Raw genomic sequence first — 20015 nt, forward strand, 5'->3', positions numbered from 1 at the left:
TGGAAAAAGGCAATTGATGAAGTTAGGTTTGAGGATGTAATTTTGTGGGGGTTTTTGTTAGCATCCATGTTATCATAGACTGCTTCTATTTATGCTAGTGCTTCTTACAGATCACATCAACCACATTGCAGAACTGTATCAAAAAACTCCTTTGCAAGTATTGCAAACTTTCAATTTTTTAATTATAGGCCAAAGGCATATACCACTGGAGCTAAAGGCAGTTTTGCCTACTGTGAGCACAGCATGTATCCCTCTTAATAAAACAGTGGGAACTAGACGTGGTTTCTTTTTAGAATGATTTTTTAATATACAATTAATCTTTGCAGAATGAACGAGAAAGAATTCTTGAATACAAGAGGCAAGTGCAGAGTTTGGTGAATAAATCCAAGAAGATTGTGCAGCTGAAGCCACGTAACCCAGACTACCGGAGTAACAAGCCCATTATCCTCAAAGCTCTTTGTGACTACAAACAGGATCTGGTATTGTACCCCTTTCTGGCTGAGAATGAATACAATGTAAATTAGCATATGGCAAATGATTTAGTAAACAAACTATTGAGCTGAGAGTTGTAACCCCTTTGTCTGCTTTTAGTCAGCATTTAAATTTCTTTGACAAAAAAGCTATGACTTTCTTGCAGTTGTGAATTACAAGCTAGGGTCTGGGTGGTTAACAAGTCAGTCAAAATTATTAGGATTAGTCCATTAAATAACATTAATACTTGTAACTCAAATTAGCACAGAAAAGTCTTATTGGTAATAGGGTTAAAACTGTTGTACAGCTGCTTCTCAGCATCTATGCCTATTTTTTTTTGTGTTTGCTCACTTTTCCAATGTCCCTCTGGGTTCTTAGGTCAACACTTCACCTAACAAAAGGTGAGGAATGTATAGTGAGTCCTTGGTATCCCCAGTTTTCTGCTGGATGGAGTATGAAACTGATGGTGGTGGCTTTTCTTCTTCCTCAGTACTGGAGCTGGTTGGGCTTATTTCTATGTTTTTCTCTTAACAGTAGCCTTAGATGTGTTTTATGCTTACATGATGTTTCTCTTCATTGGTTCCCAATTACCCAGGTTTTCTGCTCCGTTATCTGTAAAACTTGTTTTACCTGATGCATTAGGTTGCACTCTTGTAGCGACCAGTAATTGACCACTATGATTTGTATTTACAGTCTGAGTTTTCTGCTATGCACTGAGTGCACTTTTCCATACCACACTTTATTCCAGTCACAGGAGCTCAGCCCACATACAGTAACTAATTGTTACTATAAGCAAAAGTAAACAAATTTAGGCAACAGTTACCTGACTACTTGCTAGTTACTCTTACTTTAAGCAGGCTAAATTCTGCTCAGATGGAAGTTAGCCCAGACAAGTCTGGAGATGCTCCGTGCTGAGATCAATGCAAAGCCCGTGGCCTTTTACTAGTTAATGTCAAAAATTGTATTTGCTGGCTGTAGAGGCATGGTGCAGGTGGAGTACAGACTGGATAAATTATAGGAGGAGCCTCTCCATCTTGGATGTGAGTGGGCTGTAACCTGCACTGTGGCCACATACGTAGCCACATGGTGTCAGGATTTCTGGCAGTTGGTGGATTTATCTATTGCACTTGCTTCCAGTCCCATCACAAATATAGGTGCAGCACTAAGCATTCTTATGTCTGCAGCTCACTGGCATACAGCCATACATGGTTGCATAGCTTTCTGTGGGCATGTGTCCATATTCAGTCTTTGATACGGGGCTTGGCAAGCTGCAAGACTTGACCTGGTGAACTGGACTGACAACAACTACTCAGGGTGTTCTGTGGCTTCCACTTGGTTTTCTCTACTTTCTTCAAATGGAAACCAGATTCAGGGAGAAGGGGCTGATCCGTACTGATCTCTTGCCCCATTATGAAGCCAAGATGCACACCTAGACCTGGCAGCTGGGAACCACTCCCACTTCTCTGATCTAGATGCATCTTGTCTGTCTCTCCTAGAAACCCCATCTTACGTAAGTAAATTAAAAAATGGGTTTTGTGTGTTCCTTACAGAAAACAGTGCGTAAAGGAGATGAGTGTATCCTGAAGGACAATAACGAGCGCAGCAAGTGGCTGGTGACTGGCCCCGGAGGAGTGGATATGCTGGTGCCGTCTGTTAGTCTTATCATCCCACCCCCAAATCCATTAGCAGTGGATCTTGCTACCAAGTGAGTTGCTGCCTGAGTTTGGACACCTAGCACTGGGAGAAGATAGAACAGTTTTCTCAGAATAGCAGCTAGTTACAAAATCTGGTCTGTGCCTTAATCACAGTGCTCCCTGACCCTTATAGGATGGGGCAATAAGGGCTAGACCCTTAACTTGAGGAAATTCACTTCAGTGAAGCTTGCTGAGATTTGGGTTGGCATATTTAAAACCTATTTTAAAGTTTTTGCTAGGTTGGCAATATTTTAAACTTAACCTTTACAAGGTTTTTCTCATCTCTAATAATGAAAGTTATGGAGAAGTTAATTCCAAGATTTTTTTTCAAGTAGAGAACAAACCTTAACACACTCCACATCTGGTGGATGTTTCTTGGGATGTTTTATAGCTACGCTACAAGAACAGATGCATTTTGACCATGGAATTTCTTTTCTCATCTAAGAATTGAGCAGTACTATGAAGCTATTTTAGCTTTGTGGAACCAGCTGTACATCAACATGAAGAGCCTGGTGTCTTGGCATTACTGCATGATCGACATTGAGAAGATCAGAGCGATGACTATTGCTAAGGTAGGACACCAGCTGGCCTTACCTGTAGACTAGGGTCAGCATGACCTGACCTCTGTTGTCCCAAACAGTGCTTCTTATGACCTGTGCAAATGTATGTTCTGCAATACCATGGGCCTTCTTTTTTTCTGGGTTGCACCAACAGTTATATACGGAAGTTGCCTTTTTATTAAAGGAGAAGCAAAGTCCTTTCCCATTCAAACATGGTATGGATAAACAGGAAGATTAGCTAAGGAGGTACATTACATACTTGCTGTACTTGTTCCCACTGTACAAGGGCATGAATAGACAGAGTAAGAGGTAGAATTTCAAATTATTCTCAAGTTATGAAACAATGATAAGAAGAATAGATCAGCTCAAAGGGCACTTTTAGCACCATACTTTTAGAGACAGCTCAGGTGGGTTTTATTCTAAAATATGATTTCTTTGGATTTTTTTGTTATTAGACTGTTCCTTGATGATTAACTAGTCATAAACCTTCCCCAATTGTTCTGTTCTTTTTTAAAAATTCTCTTCTTTCTCATTTCAGCTGAAAACAATGCGTAAGGAAGACTACCAGAAAATAATAACTGACCTAGAGATCCATTATCAAGAATTCCTCAGGAACAGCCAAGGCTCAGAGATGTTTGGTGATGAAGACAAACGAAAGATCCAAACTCAGTTCACTGATGCTCAGAAGCACTACCAAACATTGATTATACAACTGCCCAATCAACCACGGCAGCCACAAACAGGTTTGTCATCTTCTTGCTTTTTGTAGAGATTGGACTGCTTGGATTTCTTTGTTCGAGGTGGTGGTGGTGCATCCTCATTATTTGGTAATGTTCTCATAAACATATGAATGGAAACATGTTCAATATTTTACTGCTGTCTCCCAACATAACAAAACTGGCAGGGAAGAGAATGTTTTGTTCTTCCTTCCTTTGGTGTGAATCTGGGAATAGCCCTCCGAAGTTCATGGAAAAATAGAATTTAGTCCACCTGACATGTTTTCAGTTGTTAGCAAGCAAAACATCACTGCTGCATTTGAGGAAGCAAGTTTGTCTTTGTGAAGGAGAAATTTCATTTCTCAAAATAGCTGCATAAGGGTCCTGATCTTCTACCTGTTCTCAGTTCTACAGATAAACTCAATGCTTAGGGCACTTGGGCACTACATTGGCTTTCTGTATGTAGCTGCTCCGTACTCTGGCAGCTGACATTTACCCAATTGTTTTACAGTGGTCCCAACTGAGAGCTGTCCTGTGGGTTCCTCTAGCACCATTATTGTTAATGAGAGAAATCGAGAACATGAGAAGCAGGAGGCCTGGCTGCTGATGGAGCTTCAGAAACTTCGGCGTCAGATAGAAGCTTCTGAGGTTCAGATGGTTCAAAGAGCTCCTCTTGGAGTGGATCAGGGGGCTGTACATGACTTTACAGTCAGAATAAAGGATTTAGAGGTAATTGTGGATGTTTTTCTTTGAGCGTCTCAAGCTTGGTTTGACTCTGTGCTTCAGAGCATGCTGCAGTTGTATTTTTGATCAGCTGGAAAAGACGCATATCCTGTGCACAGAATTCTCAATTGGAAGCTAACCATGATGATTTGGATTGAAGTTTAACTCCTAAGTAGAAAAAAGTTGACTCTTGGATGTTAGAAGTCAAATTCTGTCAGGCAAAGAATACAGAAAACCTAATGTAAAGTGAACATGAGCTCATGTGAGGCCTCATCCAGGTTAAAGCACTATTAAAATCATTTTGCATGGACCCCACTTTACTACCAACCTCTGAAGTGCTGTCCGTGGGATGTAGAATTGATAAGTGGGGCTTACAGGATCTCTCCCTCTCCCAGTTCTTAAGATTTGAAGAAGGCTGGAGACAGATTAGTAAGAAAAGAGAATAGGTTCAGCATATGAGAAAGTCTCCTGAGGCAATGAGGTTGCAAAAGTCTTAAGAGCAGAAGAACTTTGGCATGTCTACAGAGGCAGCTACCAATAAAGTACTCTGCTTTCAACAGAGCTGAGTTTCAGGGTGGCCGAGGTACTCAAAGAGGTATTGGCTGTTGTGAACTGTGCAAAAAAGAAACAACCCAACGTTACTTTGCAGAAAGCAAACTTGCACTGCAAAGTCCTCAGTCAAGGTGGTTAGCAGGCTATTTGGATAAGGAGACTGATTGCACATGTGTTGTAGAATGATCATTTAGCCACCAAAATGTGTAAATCAGGCATTCTTTTTCTTTAGGGTGTACAGAATGACTCTCAAATAATGGCTGAAACCCTCAATAAGCATAAGGACTTGCTGCCTAATTTCAGAGGCTGTGAAAAGTATGTGTACTTGCAGTCAGAGATAAATGCCCTGTTTCAAAAACTGGAAAATATTAATGGTGTTTCTGCTGGCTACTTAGACAGGTAAGAAAATTGAAGTTATAGCAATAATATGCTCACTTTCTTCATAATTGTTAGTTTGGAAACCTGCCTTTTGTTACCTGTAGTGTAAAATTGCACTTTCTTTCTTACAAATGCTGTACATGTGGGTAGAAACAGAAACTTATTTGACTTTCTTCTCTTTCCTGGAAGACTTAAGAAAAAAAAAGTCATGGATATCACTGAAATTTCTTCACTATTGTCTATTCTCTTTAATTAATGATCTGCAGTTAATAGGAAATACCACCTTTCTTACTCCAGTCCATAATGGATTTGTTTTGTATTATTTATTTTAGCTTGAATGCACTGAGATGTCTGCTTCAGGTTATTCTACAAACAGAAGATGTGATAAGAGTTTATGAAGTCAGACTCTCTGAAGAAGAAACTGTTCCTTTGGATCTTGATAAAGTAGAGGCTTACCGGGCCTGTCTGAAGGTGGGAGGCTAGGACCCAAGGACGCAGCAAGGCAAAACTTGTAGCTGGCAGCAGTGGTCTATTAAGCTGGGTGAAACCCTTCTGAAACCACAGGAGATGGAAATGCTGATACTGTTGTATTTTGCTGCATAGACATACAGCGCTTTTGCAAATTATTGTAATGTACAGGTTTCTACTTCTTCCATCCCCTGGTTGTTGCAGCCGGCACAGCAAAACCGGTGGTGTGGAAGGTCTCCAAGATCCATTTCTGTACAAAATTACGTGTTGATTTGTATCACTTATGAAACTGTGCAAATTTTTAGATAACATTTAAAAACTGGATATGCGCACCCTGAGGCTTGATTCCACGGCTGTTGCAAATGCAGGAATCTTCTATAGTTCAGTTAAATTTTCTAGTCAGTTGTTTCTAGGAACAAGCAAGGCAGGCCCTTCCTTTTTTTTCTTGTAATTGCTCTGCATAGTTCTGAGAACCTGAAGCATCAGCTATAGAATATGACAGCAGAGGGCTTTGCTTTAGCAAATTATTTAAGCATGAGTCTAACTTTAAACATGTTCTTAAGTCAAACTCTATTTACTAAAGTAAGTGTTTAACTATTTAAATCCAGCTGACATCAGTGTATGTGCCTTACTGAAACTTTTAGATCCCAACACACTGTGCATGTAGTTAATGGTTGGTGATTAAAGTATCCCCATAAGAATAAAATGTATGAGATCATTTTGTTTTTTTCTCCAGAAAATGAAAGCAGACCTAAACATGAAGAAGTCACTACTGAATGCCCTGGAAAATGAGCTGCAGAGAACACTTCAGATTCACTCACAGTCTTGCCAGTCATACACCCTGTATGACATGGACATTGGAAAGTTCTGTGACAAAGTTACCCAGCTAATAGACCGCTGGCAGAGAGTTGACAAGCAGATAGACAACAGGTTTGTACACACTTGTAATAGCTTCTTCCATATTGCTATTGCTACTGAAATAATCTTAACAGTGAGTCTAAAACAACTAATGTGCACTAATGATCGCTTCCAGAGGACAAATAATGACTTCAGGGCAATAAGACTAGAGTAGCCATGAATAGGTTGAATGTACTTTAAAAGGGATTGTGTAAGAATAAGCAGGAAAATTTAGTAATTTAAATTTCTAACCTATGTGCTATGGAGTTGTTCTAATTTTTTTTTTTTTTTTAATTAACACTAAGAATTAAGTAAAAAAAAAAATCTCAGCATTTTTTTTTCTAATGCTTTATTGAGCTGTTGTTCAGAATCTCCTTGTAAAGCTTCCCACAGTTTTACCTCATTTATTACTGTGGCTTTTTTTAAAAGTTTAAGAGAGAGAGAATGCATTTCCCATTTTGACAGGTTTTCCTGTTTTTGTTTTTCTAGATCATGGGATTTAGAAAGGCAGATCAAACAGCTCAAAACTTACCGAGATCTCTACCAGGCGCTGTGCAAATGGATCTGTGATGCCAAGCGCAGGCAGGATGCTATCGAGGGCATGAAGCTTTGCGATTGTAACGCTATCATGAGATATCTACATGATCAGAAGGTATGCAGCACCTGAATGAGTTGTCTTCAATTATCCAGGTTTTAAATTCTTTTGCTACTTAGAAAACACCAATATCAAAGCAATCCGCAATGCAATGGCCTGTTTTGAATTATAAAGTGCACAAGCTACCAAAAATGTGTAGAAGGCAGGAGAGAGAAAATATCATCCTCATTATTTTCTGTCAGTACTGCTACAGATTATGAACAAGGCTATTTTGGCTCCTGTATGATCACTGACACTTTTACAACATCAGCTTTGAATTAAGGGACTGTCTGGTGATGCAACTTACGGGATAAATTATAGCACAAAAATAAAATATGAGGAAATACATCTAAGTTAAAGTTAAGGAACTCCCCAGCTCTGGGGGTTGTTCAGTTGCTAGGTGTTCCTTCTGAGGACAATCTTCTTAGGCACAGACAGCTTGCTGTTGTGAAAACTGCACAGCTACAGGTAATTTCAGGTCTCAGCCTCTGGGGATGCAGTGGTCTCATACTGCAGGTGCTTTCTGATGCAGGTTATGTCTACAGGAGGAAATACTCATAAATCCTGAAGGAATGCTTTACAGTTCACTTTTTTCTTGACAGAACTTGCACAGTGAAATCTGTGGGAAGCGAGACAAAGTTGAGGAACTTCTCAAGCACGCAGACCAATGTTCAGCCGCAATTAAGGTACTTGGATTTCAACATTTTTATGGGGTGTGGTTTTTCATGGTCAAACGCGTCCCATTCTCTCTGCTCTGCTGGCAGGTAAAATGTTGGCTCACAGATGTGTATGTACAGAAATTGTTGGGGTGAAGCGCTTGTGTGTACAAAATATAATGAAAGTAATCTGTGTACTTGCCAACTGAAGACTACAGGCTGATGCAGGAGATACCAGTGAGAATTTCCCTTCAGGAAAATCAAAACCTCCCTCTAGCCAGACCAAACTTTCCAGTTCACGTGTTAAAAAAAACCAACAAAAAGCAGTAGAGAATTATCGGTAATTTAGGAATTAGGTCTGATTAGGATCTGGTCTAGGAGGCAAGACAAAGGCAGATTAGCAGGAGGAATGGTGTGCAATGTGTCACATGTGATATGAAAGAGATTCAGAGACAGTTATTTCTGATGAAGTTTTGATTGATGACAGTACCTAGACCGTTTGCTGCCATGAATCTTTTTCACCTCCAGGTGAAACCTCAACTAACAGAAACACCTGTCTTCCCTTTTTTGCAAAATGCTTTTTTTCTCTTTTTCCCTTTGTTATTCTCCTGCATGACTCTCCACAATGATACTTGAACTGATGAGTTTCTGTTTATGATAGAGGGTCATCTGTATGTGGTCAGAGATATAAACAACGTAACATGTAGCTTTTTATTATAAAAATAAACCGAAACAACCCCAAAACTTTTTGGGAAATTCCGATTCCTAGAGAGTTCCTTGGTGGTTGCTAAATGGGTCTTAACTTTCCCTGTTGTTTTACAGGATTATGAACTACAGGTTGCTTCCTACAGTTCTGGATTAGAAACATTGCTCAACATACCTATCAAGAAGAGCGTTGTTCAGTCTCCTGCAGTGCTGATTGTGCAAGAGGTATCCTTCCTTCCTCCCCATCGCTCTTTTGAATAGATTTGTTTGTGTGAGCCATTGTGACACATATCCATCTGGATTCTAATAATTATCACTGTCATTAGTAAGGTGTGCCAAGCACACAAGCACAAGGAATTAGTGCAGAACAGTCACTGTGCTGTAAAATCATACTTGGGCTCATTTAGTAGATTAGCCCTCAGGAATTTACCTCATTCCTATTCAGTGTCCCTTGCATACATATTGTGAGAAAGTAAGATCCATGCCCCAAGTTGTTTAGTCACTTTCAACCTGGGAATTAACTACTATTAAAGTTTAACTTAGGTTACCTGTGACAGTCAGACAAGAAGAGCATGATGAACCAGGGATGAAACCTTAGATTTAATGTCAACTCGTCAAATGATCTGAGGCATAAGTATGTTCATATCTAACTGTAGTACAAGCTGCTAACAATGATTTTTCTTTTCAAGGCTAATGAGGCCCAGTCTCGCTACATAGAGCTTCTTACAAGATCAGGAGATTACTACAGATTCTTAAGTGAAATGTTAAAGAGTATGGAGGACTTGAAGGTAATCTGACTCTTATTTTCTTCACCTTCCATTTTTATCACAGGTTAGCAAGCTATCACTGATAAAGAATTCCTGCTTAAGTACAGTGGAAAACAGTCCACAAAACTAAGTCCTGAGCCCAGTGGTGTTCCATGAAGGAGGCATATAAGCAGATTCATGCATCTTTTGTCAAAGAATGCAGTATCTTGTGAAATTACCAATGTCATATGTGAGGTGGAGAACACTAGCCTCCTTGGTAAATAGGAGGTGCTTATCAAAGCACACAGGAGGTCCTTCTCTCCTCATTGCAGCCTTGACCTCAGTGACAGTAGAGTTAATCTCCTTGCTCCTCGTGGTTGAGGAGCCGCACCTCATTTCAAGCTGTTTCTAAAGTGTTTCAAATGGAGTAACTCCCAATTTGATAGAGCTCAGTGGAAACAGAGAGGGCCATTTAAGAGGTCACATATACTGAATGTGAGTCACCTGTTTGAAAATCTTGGAGATTCTAAAGAAGGCTATTTAATACTTTGCCAGCGAACTCTTGGTACATCAGATTTTACTATCTGTATTGCATCTCCCTCCCTCCATCAAGTACCACTTTCCCTCTGAAAGTCATTATGCTGATTTCTGAATAAGGTCTGACACTGGATAAAAAGGATTCCAGATTTTGGCTTGATGACATTAAATAAAAAAGGATTTTGAGCTCTCATTGAAGCTAAGGAAAAAACGTTTTGTAAATTGTCAGTGTTACAAGTGTGTACTGCATTTCGTGATGATTTTGAAACAGTTGTCAGAAGTGTTTATGTAGGGTTTTTTATTTGTTTTTTTGCTATCATTTTGCAGATGAAAAACACCAAAATCGAACTCCTGGAAGAAGAACTCAGGCTTGCCAGGGATTCAAACTCAGAGACAAACAACAAACATAAATTCCTAGAGCAAAATCTGCAAAAGTACCAGATGGATATTTCTCAGCTCAAGGCAAAGCTGATGAGTTTGGAGGAGATGAAAAGACAAGCTGAAATGGATGGAAATTCTGCTAAGCAAAATCTGGACAAATGTTATGCCCAAATAAAGGATCTAAATGACAGAATAACCAGGCTGACTTACGAGATTGAAGATGAGAAAAGGAAAAGGAAGTTGCTGGAGGATAGATATGAGCAGCAGAAGAATGACTATGACCAGCTGCAGAAAACAAGGCAAAACGAGAAAGACAGCCTTGGTTGGCAAAAGTTAGAGTCTGAGAAGGTCATCAAGGAGAAGGAGTACGAGATAGAAAGATTAAGGGTTCTTCTTCAGGACGAAGGCACACGGAAGAGGGAGTATGAAAATGAGCTGGCTAAGGTAAGAAACCAGTTTAGCGAGGAGATGAGTAATTTAAAGAACAAGTATGAAACAGAAATTAATATTAAGAAGACCACAATCCAGCAGATAGCTGCACAGAAAGATGATGATGCAAAAGGCCTCAGAGCTCAGGTTGACAGACTGACAAGAGAAAACAGAGACCTTAAGGATGAGATTGTGAGGCTGAATGATGCCATTCTGCAAACCACAGATCAACGGAGGAGGGCAGAAGAAGATGCTCTTCAGCAAAAGGCTTGCAGTTCTGAGGTGTCACAGCAAAAACATCAGTTAGAGCTGGAGCTGAAACAGATCATTCAGCTCCGTGGTGAAGACAACTCAAGATACAAGCAGGCTCTTGAGGAAGCTGCCTCAACTATTCAGGATAAAACTAAGGAGCTGGAAAGGCTAAAGGCTCAGCTTCAGGAAGAGGCTAAAAGCCGATGGGAACTTGAAAATGAATTGGCTAAGGTAAGGAACAGTTATGATGAGGAAATTATTAGTTTAAAGAACAAATATGAAACTGAGATTAATATCACAAAGACCACAATTCACCAGGTCACCATGCAAAAGGAAGAGGACACAAATAATTATAGAACACAGCTTGATAATGCCATGAGAGAAAATAGGAATTTGTGTGAGGAAATTAGGAGACTGAAGAATACAATAAGCCAGACAACAGATAATCTACGGAAAATAGAAGAGAATGCTCAGCAGCAGAAGGCAGCTGGCTCAGAGCTTTCTCAGAAGAAACAGCAGCTGGAGATTGAGCTAAAACAAGTTATTCAGAGGCACTCTGATGAAAGCATGCGGTACAAACAGTCTCTTGATGATGCTTCTAAGACCATTAAGGAAAGAAACAAAGAGATTGAAAGGCTGAGAAAGTTGTTGGATGTAGAAACAAGTCAGAGAAAAGAAGTAGAGGATGAGAACAGTCAGTTAAAAAGAGTCCAGTTTGACCTGCAGAAAGCAAACACAAGTGCCACTGAGACAATTAACAAGCTGAGGATCCAAGAGCAGGAACTGGCCAGACTGAAAATTGACTATGAAAGAGTTTCGCAAGAGAAAAAAGGCAGGGATCAAGAAAGTGCAAAGTTCCAGAGCACTGTGAAAGACTTGCAGATCCAGAAACATAAGCTGGAGGAGGAACTTTGCAGGCAGAATAAAAACCTAATGGAGGAGACATCCAGGAGGAAGAAACTGGAGGAGGAAATAGAAGGCATGAGGAGATCTCTCAGAGAGCAATCAGTCAAAATAACTAATCTCACACAGCAGATAGAGGAAGTGTCTATTGTAAAGAAGAGGAATGAAGATGACCTTAGACACCAAAGAGAAGTATTAGATGGTCATGTGAGAGAGAAGCAGAGATACATGGAGGAGATAAGAAAATACACATCTGATATCGAGACGATGCGGCGTCAGTTGGTCCAAGAACAGGAGCAATTAAAACAAGCTCACCTACGATACGAGCACTTGCAGAAAACCTCTGAGGAAAAAAGCAAAAACTTGAATGAGTGCAAAATAGAAATCGAAAGGCTTCAGTCTCTCACTGAGAACCTAACCAAGGAACACTTGTTACTGGAGGAAGAGCTGCGAAATGTTAGATTGGAATACGATGACCTCAGAATGGTCAGAAGTGAAGTTGATGAGAAAAATACTGCCATTGCTGAACTAAAGAATCAGCTTCAGATGAGCAGCAAGCAAACCCTGGAGCTTCAGGGGTTGATTAATGATTTACAGAAAGAAAGGGAAAAATTGAGACAGGAAATTGAAAAATTCCAAAAGCAAGCTCTAGAGGTATTCATACATATTTTGATCCCAGCTTTACTGTCTCTCAGATATATAATTAATTGCAGTGTCCATTTGAATCAACTTAATTCACGCTTTGCTGTTTGAGTTCAATCACTGTACTTGCGACTAATATCCCCTTTATGGTCCTTCTCCTTGTTATTTTTTAAACAAAACCAGCAGGATTTGGCCACTTCCTTAGCTGCTTTACTCCCTGGGAGCTGTGCTGGGGAGCTGTGAGGACAGTCTTAACTGTCTAGCTGAGCCTGCCCTCAGCCCTTGCCCCAGGAGAAACCTGGGATCTGTGGCAGTCTCAACCACCTATTCTAGGGGAAGATGAGAATACATGGAGTACCACTGTGCTTTACCTATGTACCATGCTGGCTGTGTGCTTCCCCAGGCTGTTTCAGCCAGAATGGGTTAAAGCAGTCCTTCAAGGCTGACCTGAGTGCTATCACAAACTATACCAGCTAAAAACCCCAGAACCAACAAGCTGTCAAAGTGGGTAAGGTGTTAACTACAAGTGAGGATTAAAGATTATGTTGTCAGCTGTACCAAAGGTACTTAAAGCCTACATTTCATTGACTGTTTTGGGGGTTTATGTTCCTAAGTCACTAAGGGCATTTGCAAATCTTATTATTGGCCCTTATTAAACTTGAGGTGACAGCATAAACAAGTTAAAGGAAACATCTTTTCATATTTCATTCTTCTGCCTGGTTTCTTTTCCAAAGAGCTACTATTTAAATATACACAAATGAGCACTTACGAAAATGGTTTTTTTTTTTTTTTTTGCTTTTTCCTATATTTGCTCTTTATTTTTTCTCATTTGCACTCTCAGCTATTCTTTTTTCAGTTTTCTTTATTTAAAAAATCTTAATCCTGATTTTTAAAGAATACTAACATTTAGGATTATCTGACATCTGTGCATGAATATAAATGCACGTATTACAAATACATAAACTTGTATTCTCTTAACTGTGGATACAAATGTGCATGCTTGTAGGTGTTTGTGTCTATGTATACATATATGAAGACCTTAAGTGAATTAAAATGTGAAGCAGCATAGGTAAAATTGTTCAGAGTAACACGTGAAACTAATAGGAAAGTGAAAAGAGTCATGTATTTCCATTTTATCCATGTATGACCAGTCCTTAGCCGATAGAAATTCAACCAGGTTAGTAGGACTAATCCAGGGTACATCTGCTGAGTATCAGACTCTTAATGAGTCTGAATGCTCTGTGTATTTGTAGGTGTACTATGAGAAGTATTAGAAAGTTATAAAGAGCTAACTAAACCAGCAGAAAATCAAGGCTATGGGTAAAGAATGGGGTCTCTGGCAGTACTAGAGACATTGTCAGCGAAGGGACAATGTACCTTCACTAGTTTATATGAGTCCGTGGTCTTGGGTTAAGTACTGCTGTGACTAGAACATTCTCCAGTGGCAGTTTACTGTGGGTTAAAAGACAGGCTTGGAAGAGCATTGTAAGTGGAGAGCATAACTCTAACCAGCATAAACTCTAACCACTCTCTTGGTTTATTTCTTCTTTAAAATTGTAGGCATCAAATAGGATTCAAGAATCCAAAAATCAGTATAGTCACATTATGCAAGAAAGAGAAACCTTGCTGATAAAAATGAGTGCTTTGGAGCAAGACAAAGCTAGGCTGCAGAGATTAGAAGAGGAGCTGAACCGTTTGAAAGTTACCTTGGAATCAGAGTCTCGTTTGAAGCAACGTCTGGAAAGTGAGAAGCAACAAATACTGAATGATCTCAATCAGTGGAAGAGCCAGCACTCCCGGACAGAGGAATCCATAAGGAAGATCCAGTGTGAGAGAGAGAAAAGTGAGAGAGAGAAGAACACCCTGAGGACTGAGATTGAAAGGCTGCAGATGGAGATCAAGCGGATTGAGGAGAGATACCGGTGCAGACTAGAAGAGACCGCTGTTAAAAACCAGTCAGAGTTGGAGTCTGAGCGTCTCAGAATGCAGAGAGAGATTGAGAAACTCAAACAACGCCCATATGGGTCCCACAGATCTACACAGACTGAGGAAGACTTCTGTATTGATGCCTCCAAGTTGCTGTTCTGTGGGTTGCGGAAGAAGATTACAGCAATGCAGCTGTATGAGTGTCAACTGATAGACAAACTCACACTGGATAAACTGCTGAAGGGACAGAGGTCAGTGGAAGAAGTTGCGGCTGACATTGAACCCTATCTCAAAGGGGCAGGCGCTATTGCAGGGGTGTCTCTTTCTCCCAGACAGAAGTATTCTTTTGTTGAGGCCAAGCGGAATCAGCTGCTTACAGCAGAAAACGCAGTCCTGCTCTTAGAAGCCCAGGCAGCAACAGGAGGTGTGATAGACCCGCACCGAAATGAGATGTTAACTGTGGACAGTGCTATTGCCAGAGATCTGATTGACTTTGATGACAGAGAGCAAATCTATACAGCAGAAAAGGCTATTACAGGATTTAAAGATCCTTTCTCAGGCAAGACTGTGCCAGTGTCTGAAGCCATCAAGAAAAATTTGGTTGATAGAGAAACCGGTATTCGTCTGCTTGAAGCCCAGCTGGCTGTAGGAGGGATTGTTGATCCTGTCAACAGTGTTTTCCTGCCCAAAGATATAGCTTTATCTCGTGGCTTGATTGACAAAGACCTGTACAGGATGCTAAACAACTGCCAAGGCACTACAAAGAACTTCATTGATCCCACCACCAAAAAGGCAGTCACTTACATGCAGCTGAAGGAAAAATGTAGAATTGAACCACACACTGGTCTGCTCCTTCTCCCAGTGCAGAAGAGGAGTATGTCATTCCAAGGGATCAGGCAGCCTGTCTCAGCTGATGCACTGCTTGAGGCTGGAATTATTAAGGAATCAACAAGGAATGACTTGGAAAGAGGTGCAATCACAGTGGAAGAAGTGAGTGAGAGAATTATTGATTTCCTTCAGGGCTCTAGCTGTATTGCAGGTATCTACAATGAGGCTACTAAAGAGAAACTTGGCATTTATCAGGCTATGAAAATAGGTTTGGTTAGACCAGGGACAGCCCTTGAACTCCTAGAAGCCCAGGCAGCCACAGGGTTCATAGTGGATCCTGTCAGCAATGTGAGACTGCCCGTTGAGGAAGCTTACAAAAGAGGCCTTGTTGGAATTGAATTTAAAGAGAAACTTCTCTCTGCTGAAAGAGCTGTCACTGGGTACAAAGACCCAGAAACTGGAAACATCATTTCTCTGTTTCAAGCAATGAACAAAGAGCTCATAGAGAGAGGCCATGGCATTCGTTTGCTGGAGGCCCAGATTGCTACCGGAGGAATCATTGACCCCAAAGAGAGCTACCGCTTGCCAGTAGAGACAGCCTACAAGCGTGGCTACTTCAATGAAGAGCTCAACCAGATCCTTAGTGATCCAAGTGATGACACCAAAGGGTTCTTTGACCCCAACACAGAGGAGAACTTGACCTACTTGCAGCTGAAAGAAAGATGCATAAAGGATGAAGCAACAGGGCTCTGCCTTCTGCCCCTGAGAGAGAAGAAGAAGGTGGTGCACACCTCGCAGAAGAACACCCTTAGGAAGCGCCGGGTTGTCATTGTAGATCCAGAAACAAACAGGGAAATGTCTGTTCAGGAGGCATACAGCAAAGGCCTCATAGATTATGACACCTATACAGAACTAGCTGAACAGGAGTGTGAATGGGAAGAAATAACTATTACAGGATCAGATGGTAGCAGTAGAGTAGTCCTTGTTGACCGAAAAACAGGTAGCCAGTATGATATTCAAGATGCCATTGATAAAGGTCTGGTTGAGAGGAAGTTTTTTGACCAGTACCGTTCTGGCAGCTTAAGTCTGACACAGTTTGCAGACATGATTTCCTGCCGTAATGGTACTGATGAGGTGTTTCGGCATGAGTCAGTGACCCGGTCTCCCACAGTGCTGAGTGTCAGGAGTTCTTCATCGCTGATCAGGAGTGGTTCTTTCTCAGAGACCCCAGAAGAGTGCAGTCCTATTGCAGCCATATTTGACACAGAAAACCTGGAGAAAATCTCCATTTCAGAAGCTATACAGCGGGGCATCGTGGATAGCATCACTGGGCAACGGTTACTTGAAGCCCAGGCCTGCACAGGGGGCATAATATGCCCTACCACAGGCCAGAGGCTTTCACTTCAGGAAGCCACCAGTCAAGGCATCATTGATCAGGATATGGCCACACGTCTCAAACCAGCCCAGAAGGCTTTCATAGGGTTTGAAGGCATAAAGGGTGGGCGCAAAAGGATGTCAGCGGCTGAAGCAGTGAAGGAAAAATGGTTGCCTTATGAGGCTGGGCAGCGGTTCCTTGAATTCCAGTACCTCACTGGAGGTCTTGTGGACCCAGAAGTGCGTGGAAGAATAACTACTGAAGAAGCCATTAGGAATGGATTGATTGATGGTCGTGCTTCCCAGAAATTGCAAGATACGAACAGCTATCCCAAAATTCTGACCTGCCCCAAGACCAAACTGAAAATATCCTACAAAGATGCAATGAATCGATCAATGGTGGAAGACATCACCGGCCTTAAACTCTTGGAAGCAGCCTCCGTTTCATCTAAAGGCATATCCAGTCCCTACAATGTCTCCTCAGCACCTGGTTCTCGCTCTGGCTCTCGCTCTGGCTCACGTTCAGGCTCACGCAGTGGGTCTAGGAGGGGAAGTTTTGATGCGTCAGCATGCTCTTCATATTCTTACTCATATTCAGCCTTCAGCAGTGGGTCTATTGGGCGCTAATAACAAGTGAGGGGATGTGTCTGCATTTGAATATTATTTAGTTATACTTTCCTAAGAAAAAAAAAAAACAGACAAAAACCAGCACCAAAGTAAGTGAAAGCAAAACACTTCAGTCTTTTCTGCGTGTGTTCAGCTTCTTGTCTGACAAAGCTGTAAAATGCTTGAAAAATTATGAAATATAGATTAGGGGCTGCAAAAAAAAATTGTCTTTCTGAATTTTTAGTTTTGGTTCCCATTTCCTTTTAGTGTTTGGATTTTAATTGGTGTCTGTATAGTTTAAATACTGTCATGTACCTTCTGTTATCTCTGTCAACCCATAAACTGATGACTGAGGCTTGAAAGTCTTGCAGTAGTTAATTTTTTTTCCACATAGACCTTTTTCAATTTGCTATTATGAAGAAAAAAAATATTAACAATATGGACAGAAAATGCATTTAATATTGGTTTAGAATCTATATTATAAACATTAAAAGCTCTGTCTTCCAGATGCTCTACTTCTCTAGGGTTGGTTAGCCATTTTCTTAAGTATAACTTGGTGGGTGTAAAGGGCTATTGTTAGGCTGGGCTTTTGTTTTACTGTTACCCATATATATTTTCTACTGTTTTGCTTGATTTCCATGTAACAGGAGAGAAAAAAAAGGTAAATCTAACTGCACCATGTGAGCTATTCTGGGCAATAAACTTTTGAAGTTTTAAAGTATTTGTTGTGTGCTTATTAAATTTAGCTATAGACATTCTTTGTGGTACAAATTGAAGAAAGAACCATTTAAGAAAGCAGCAAATACTAGCTTTGTTATAAAAAAAAAGGATACAGGCACATTATTTTTTTGTGATGCTGATCCATCATTTTTATGAATATGGACTTTTCAGTAGGAAAATGAAGATAGCACTAGTAATGGAAACTATGCCCCTAGAAGAAGAAGGCCTGTTTACTCAGTTGCCTACAGACTTGATGGTGACCAGAAGCATAGTTCTGGTCATGATCCAGCCCATTGTCTCTGCAGCTACAAGGGTCTGAGTCAGATTCTCCAGTACATGAGTGTAACTTTGGACATTGAGCAGAACAAAGATAGAGTGGTGGGTCTTAGCCAGCCAGTTTGGTGGCAAAGGAGGATCTTTCAAAACATGAATACTTGCCTCCTGTAGTCTTCTCACCTTTCCTGATGGCTCCTGAAACCCTAGGTTGAGAAAATAGCAAGAGTATTTCAGTGTTTGCATGATGCCTTGCTGTTCTCTTTTCTATGTATGCTGTTGGTGGCCTGCTGGCTTCTTTTATCTGAGCTGAGAAGATAAGAAATCAGAGCAGGACTAAAAGACCACAGGATTAGAGCACACAAAAGTGGTTTGAAGCCACTTCAGCTGCCGTGAATATTCCTTAGCCAGAGCAGAAATGATTTGTATACATCAACATTGGGCCACTCGCCACAAAGTGCAGACAACTGTGGATGGGCACTCTGTTCTTAGCAGAGTGACAATGTATGATAATTTATTATGGTTTAGACAGCTGCTAGTACAGAGCTTTAATGACAAAACTATTAGCATAATTTACCCGTAGTTGAAATAAATTCTTCCTGTAAGTAGTTGGAAGCATGTACCTGCCTTTAGCCAGGTACTGTGTAGGGATTCCAGCTGTCTACCAATTTCATCAGTTGCTGCAGAAAGAAGCTGATATGTATAAATGATAGTCACTGCTAATGACAGTGCCTAATTTTTGTAGCATGTTCCTTTTCTGCAGTAAGGAATAGCATGGGTTTTGATACTGCTGTCTTTGACTAAAGTGTACCTGCTATCCTGGGAAACATGCCCAGTGTTTTCTGAAGATGAGAGCTGTGTATAAAATCTCTGTCATACATAAAATACCGTCAGTTACTCAACTAAGAAATTAAATTGACTACTACTGCAAGTGAGTGGTAGAGACCTCTATAGAAAGTAGGTGAGAAAGTGCATCCCGCCTCCTAGGAAACTCCAGAGCATCGAAGGTTTCTCTCTATAGCTGAATTTCATCAGCTATACTGTGGAGGAAGACCCAGTGTCTGAGTGGTTTTCTGACTGCTAGGGAGAAACACCCTCTGAAAAAAAAAAAAGGAAAAATGATAGCACTGCTTTATTAAATCCCAGACCGCTTCTGCAGTTAACAATGATCAGGAAATTCCTGGGCTCTACAGCAAAACTAAAGCTGGTCATTACTGAAGGAAAGTCTGCTCTTGGGTTTGCATGCCCCTGTAGTTTGCACAACCTCAGAATTCCTGCACACTTTGCAGCAGAACCGCCAAGGGACTGAGCAGCTGGTTTTGCACAAGGCATTCCTGGCATCTCTGTTAGGTTGTGTAAAGCTCCATCTGTACAAATTATCTTTCTTACAGCTCAGCCACCCTTTTCTCCTGTCATAGTGGCCTAAATGTAAGATAATCTCCCAAAAATGCTAATGACACTGCTTTCTCCTTGCAGATGCTCCAGCTGTAGATGCTAGTGTGGCATTAGTGCTGTTTGGTGCAGGAGACCCAGGTGCCCAGGGCAGCTGAGCCAGACTAGGCAGCAGGTGGGGCAGGATGCTGCTAACATGGGGTGGGTGCTAAAGAGAGCAGTGGGGAGTTTTCCTCCACCATATAAAGGTGCTGAGGAGGGCACTTAGGAAGAATCTCTGCTTTACAGAACTGAAGTTTGGCAATTGCAATTCTGTGGGGAGTCCAGCCAGCAGAGAGAAGCATGGCAATTGAGCATACCCAGGGGAGCAGCGTGTTGTGGAGCCAAGGAGACCAGGTTTGTGGCAGTGCCCAGTGTTTCTGAGCTAGGAAATGCCAGGGCTTTTTAACAGCAAGTAGGTTGTGGTTTGCTATGGTGTGATGTGGTGGGAGAGCAGAGGTGAGTGTGGGGCTGCTGCTGTGGGTTTGGGACAGGGTGTTCACAGCCTCTGTA

General features: G+C 41.1%; 1 protein-coding gene across 4 annotated transcripts in view; it reads left to right on the forward strand.

The window, feature by feature from the left end:
- DSP (desmoplakin) overlaps window positions 1–17796 on the forward strand; it is a 37795-nt gene extending 19999 nt beyond the window's left edge. For 2 of the 4 annotated variants that reach the window (XM_061449426.1, XM_061449425.1), the window contains exons 11-24: window positions 327–479; window positions 2022–2176; window positions 2611–2737; window positions 3264–3468; window positions 3953–4170; window positions 4949–5115; window positions 5427–5565; window positions 6299–6492; window positions 6949–7111; window positions 7696–7779; window positions 8572–8679; window positions 9144–9242; window positions 10065–12356; window positions 13905–17796. In XM_061449426.1, coding sequence (XP_061305410.1) covers window positions 327–479; window positions 2022–2176; window positions 2611–2737; window positions 3264–3468; window positions 3953–4170; window positions 4949–5115; window positions 5427–5565; window positions 6299–6492; window positions 6949–7111; window positions 7696–7779; window positions 8572–8679; window positions 9144–9242; window positions 10065–12356; window positions 13905–17099 — 7299 coding nt within the window. In that variant the 3' untranslated portion in view covers window positions 17100–17796. The remainder of the gene's footprint in view (window positions 1–326; window positions 480–2021; window positions 2177–2610; window positions 2738–3263; window positions 3469–3952; window positions 4171–4948; window positions 5116–5426; window positions 5566–6298; window positions 6493–6948; window positions 7112–7695; window positions 7780–8571; window positions 8680–9143; window positions 9243–10064; window positions 12357–13904) is intronic. The other 2 variants (XM_061449428.1, XM_061449427.1) reach the window with 2 other exon arrangements.
- Window positions 17797–20015: the final 2219 nt, after the last annotated feature.

This window comes from Pezoporus flaviventris, unplaced genomic scaffold, assembly GCF_033815535.1.
Source record: "Pezoporus flaviventris isolate CSIRO_AGI_PZ_B2104156 unplaced genomic scaffold, CSIRO_AGI_Pfla_v1 ptg000007l, whole genome shotgun sequence".
NCBI lineage: Eukaryota > Metazoa > Chordata > Aves > Psittaciformes > Psittacidae > Pezoporus > Pezoporus flaviventris.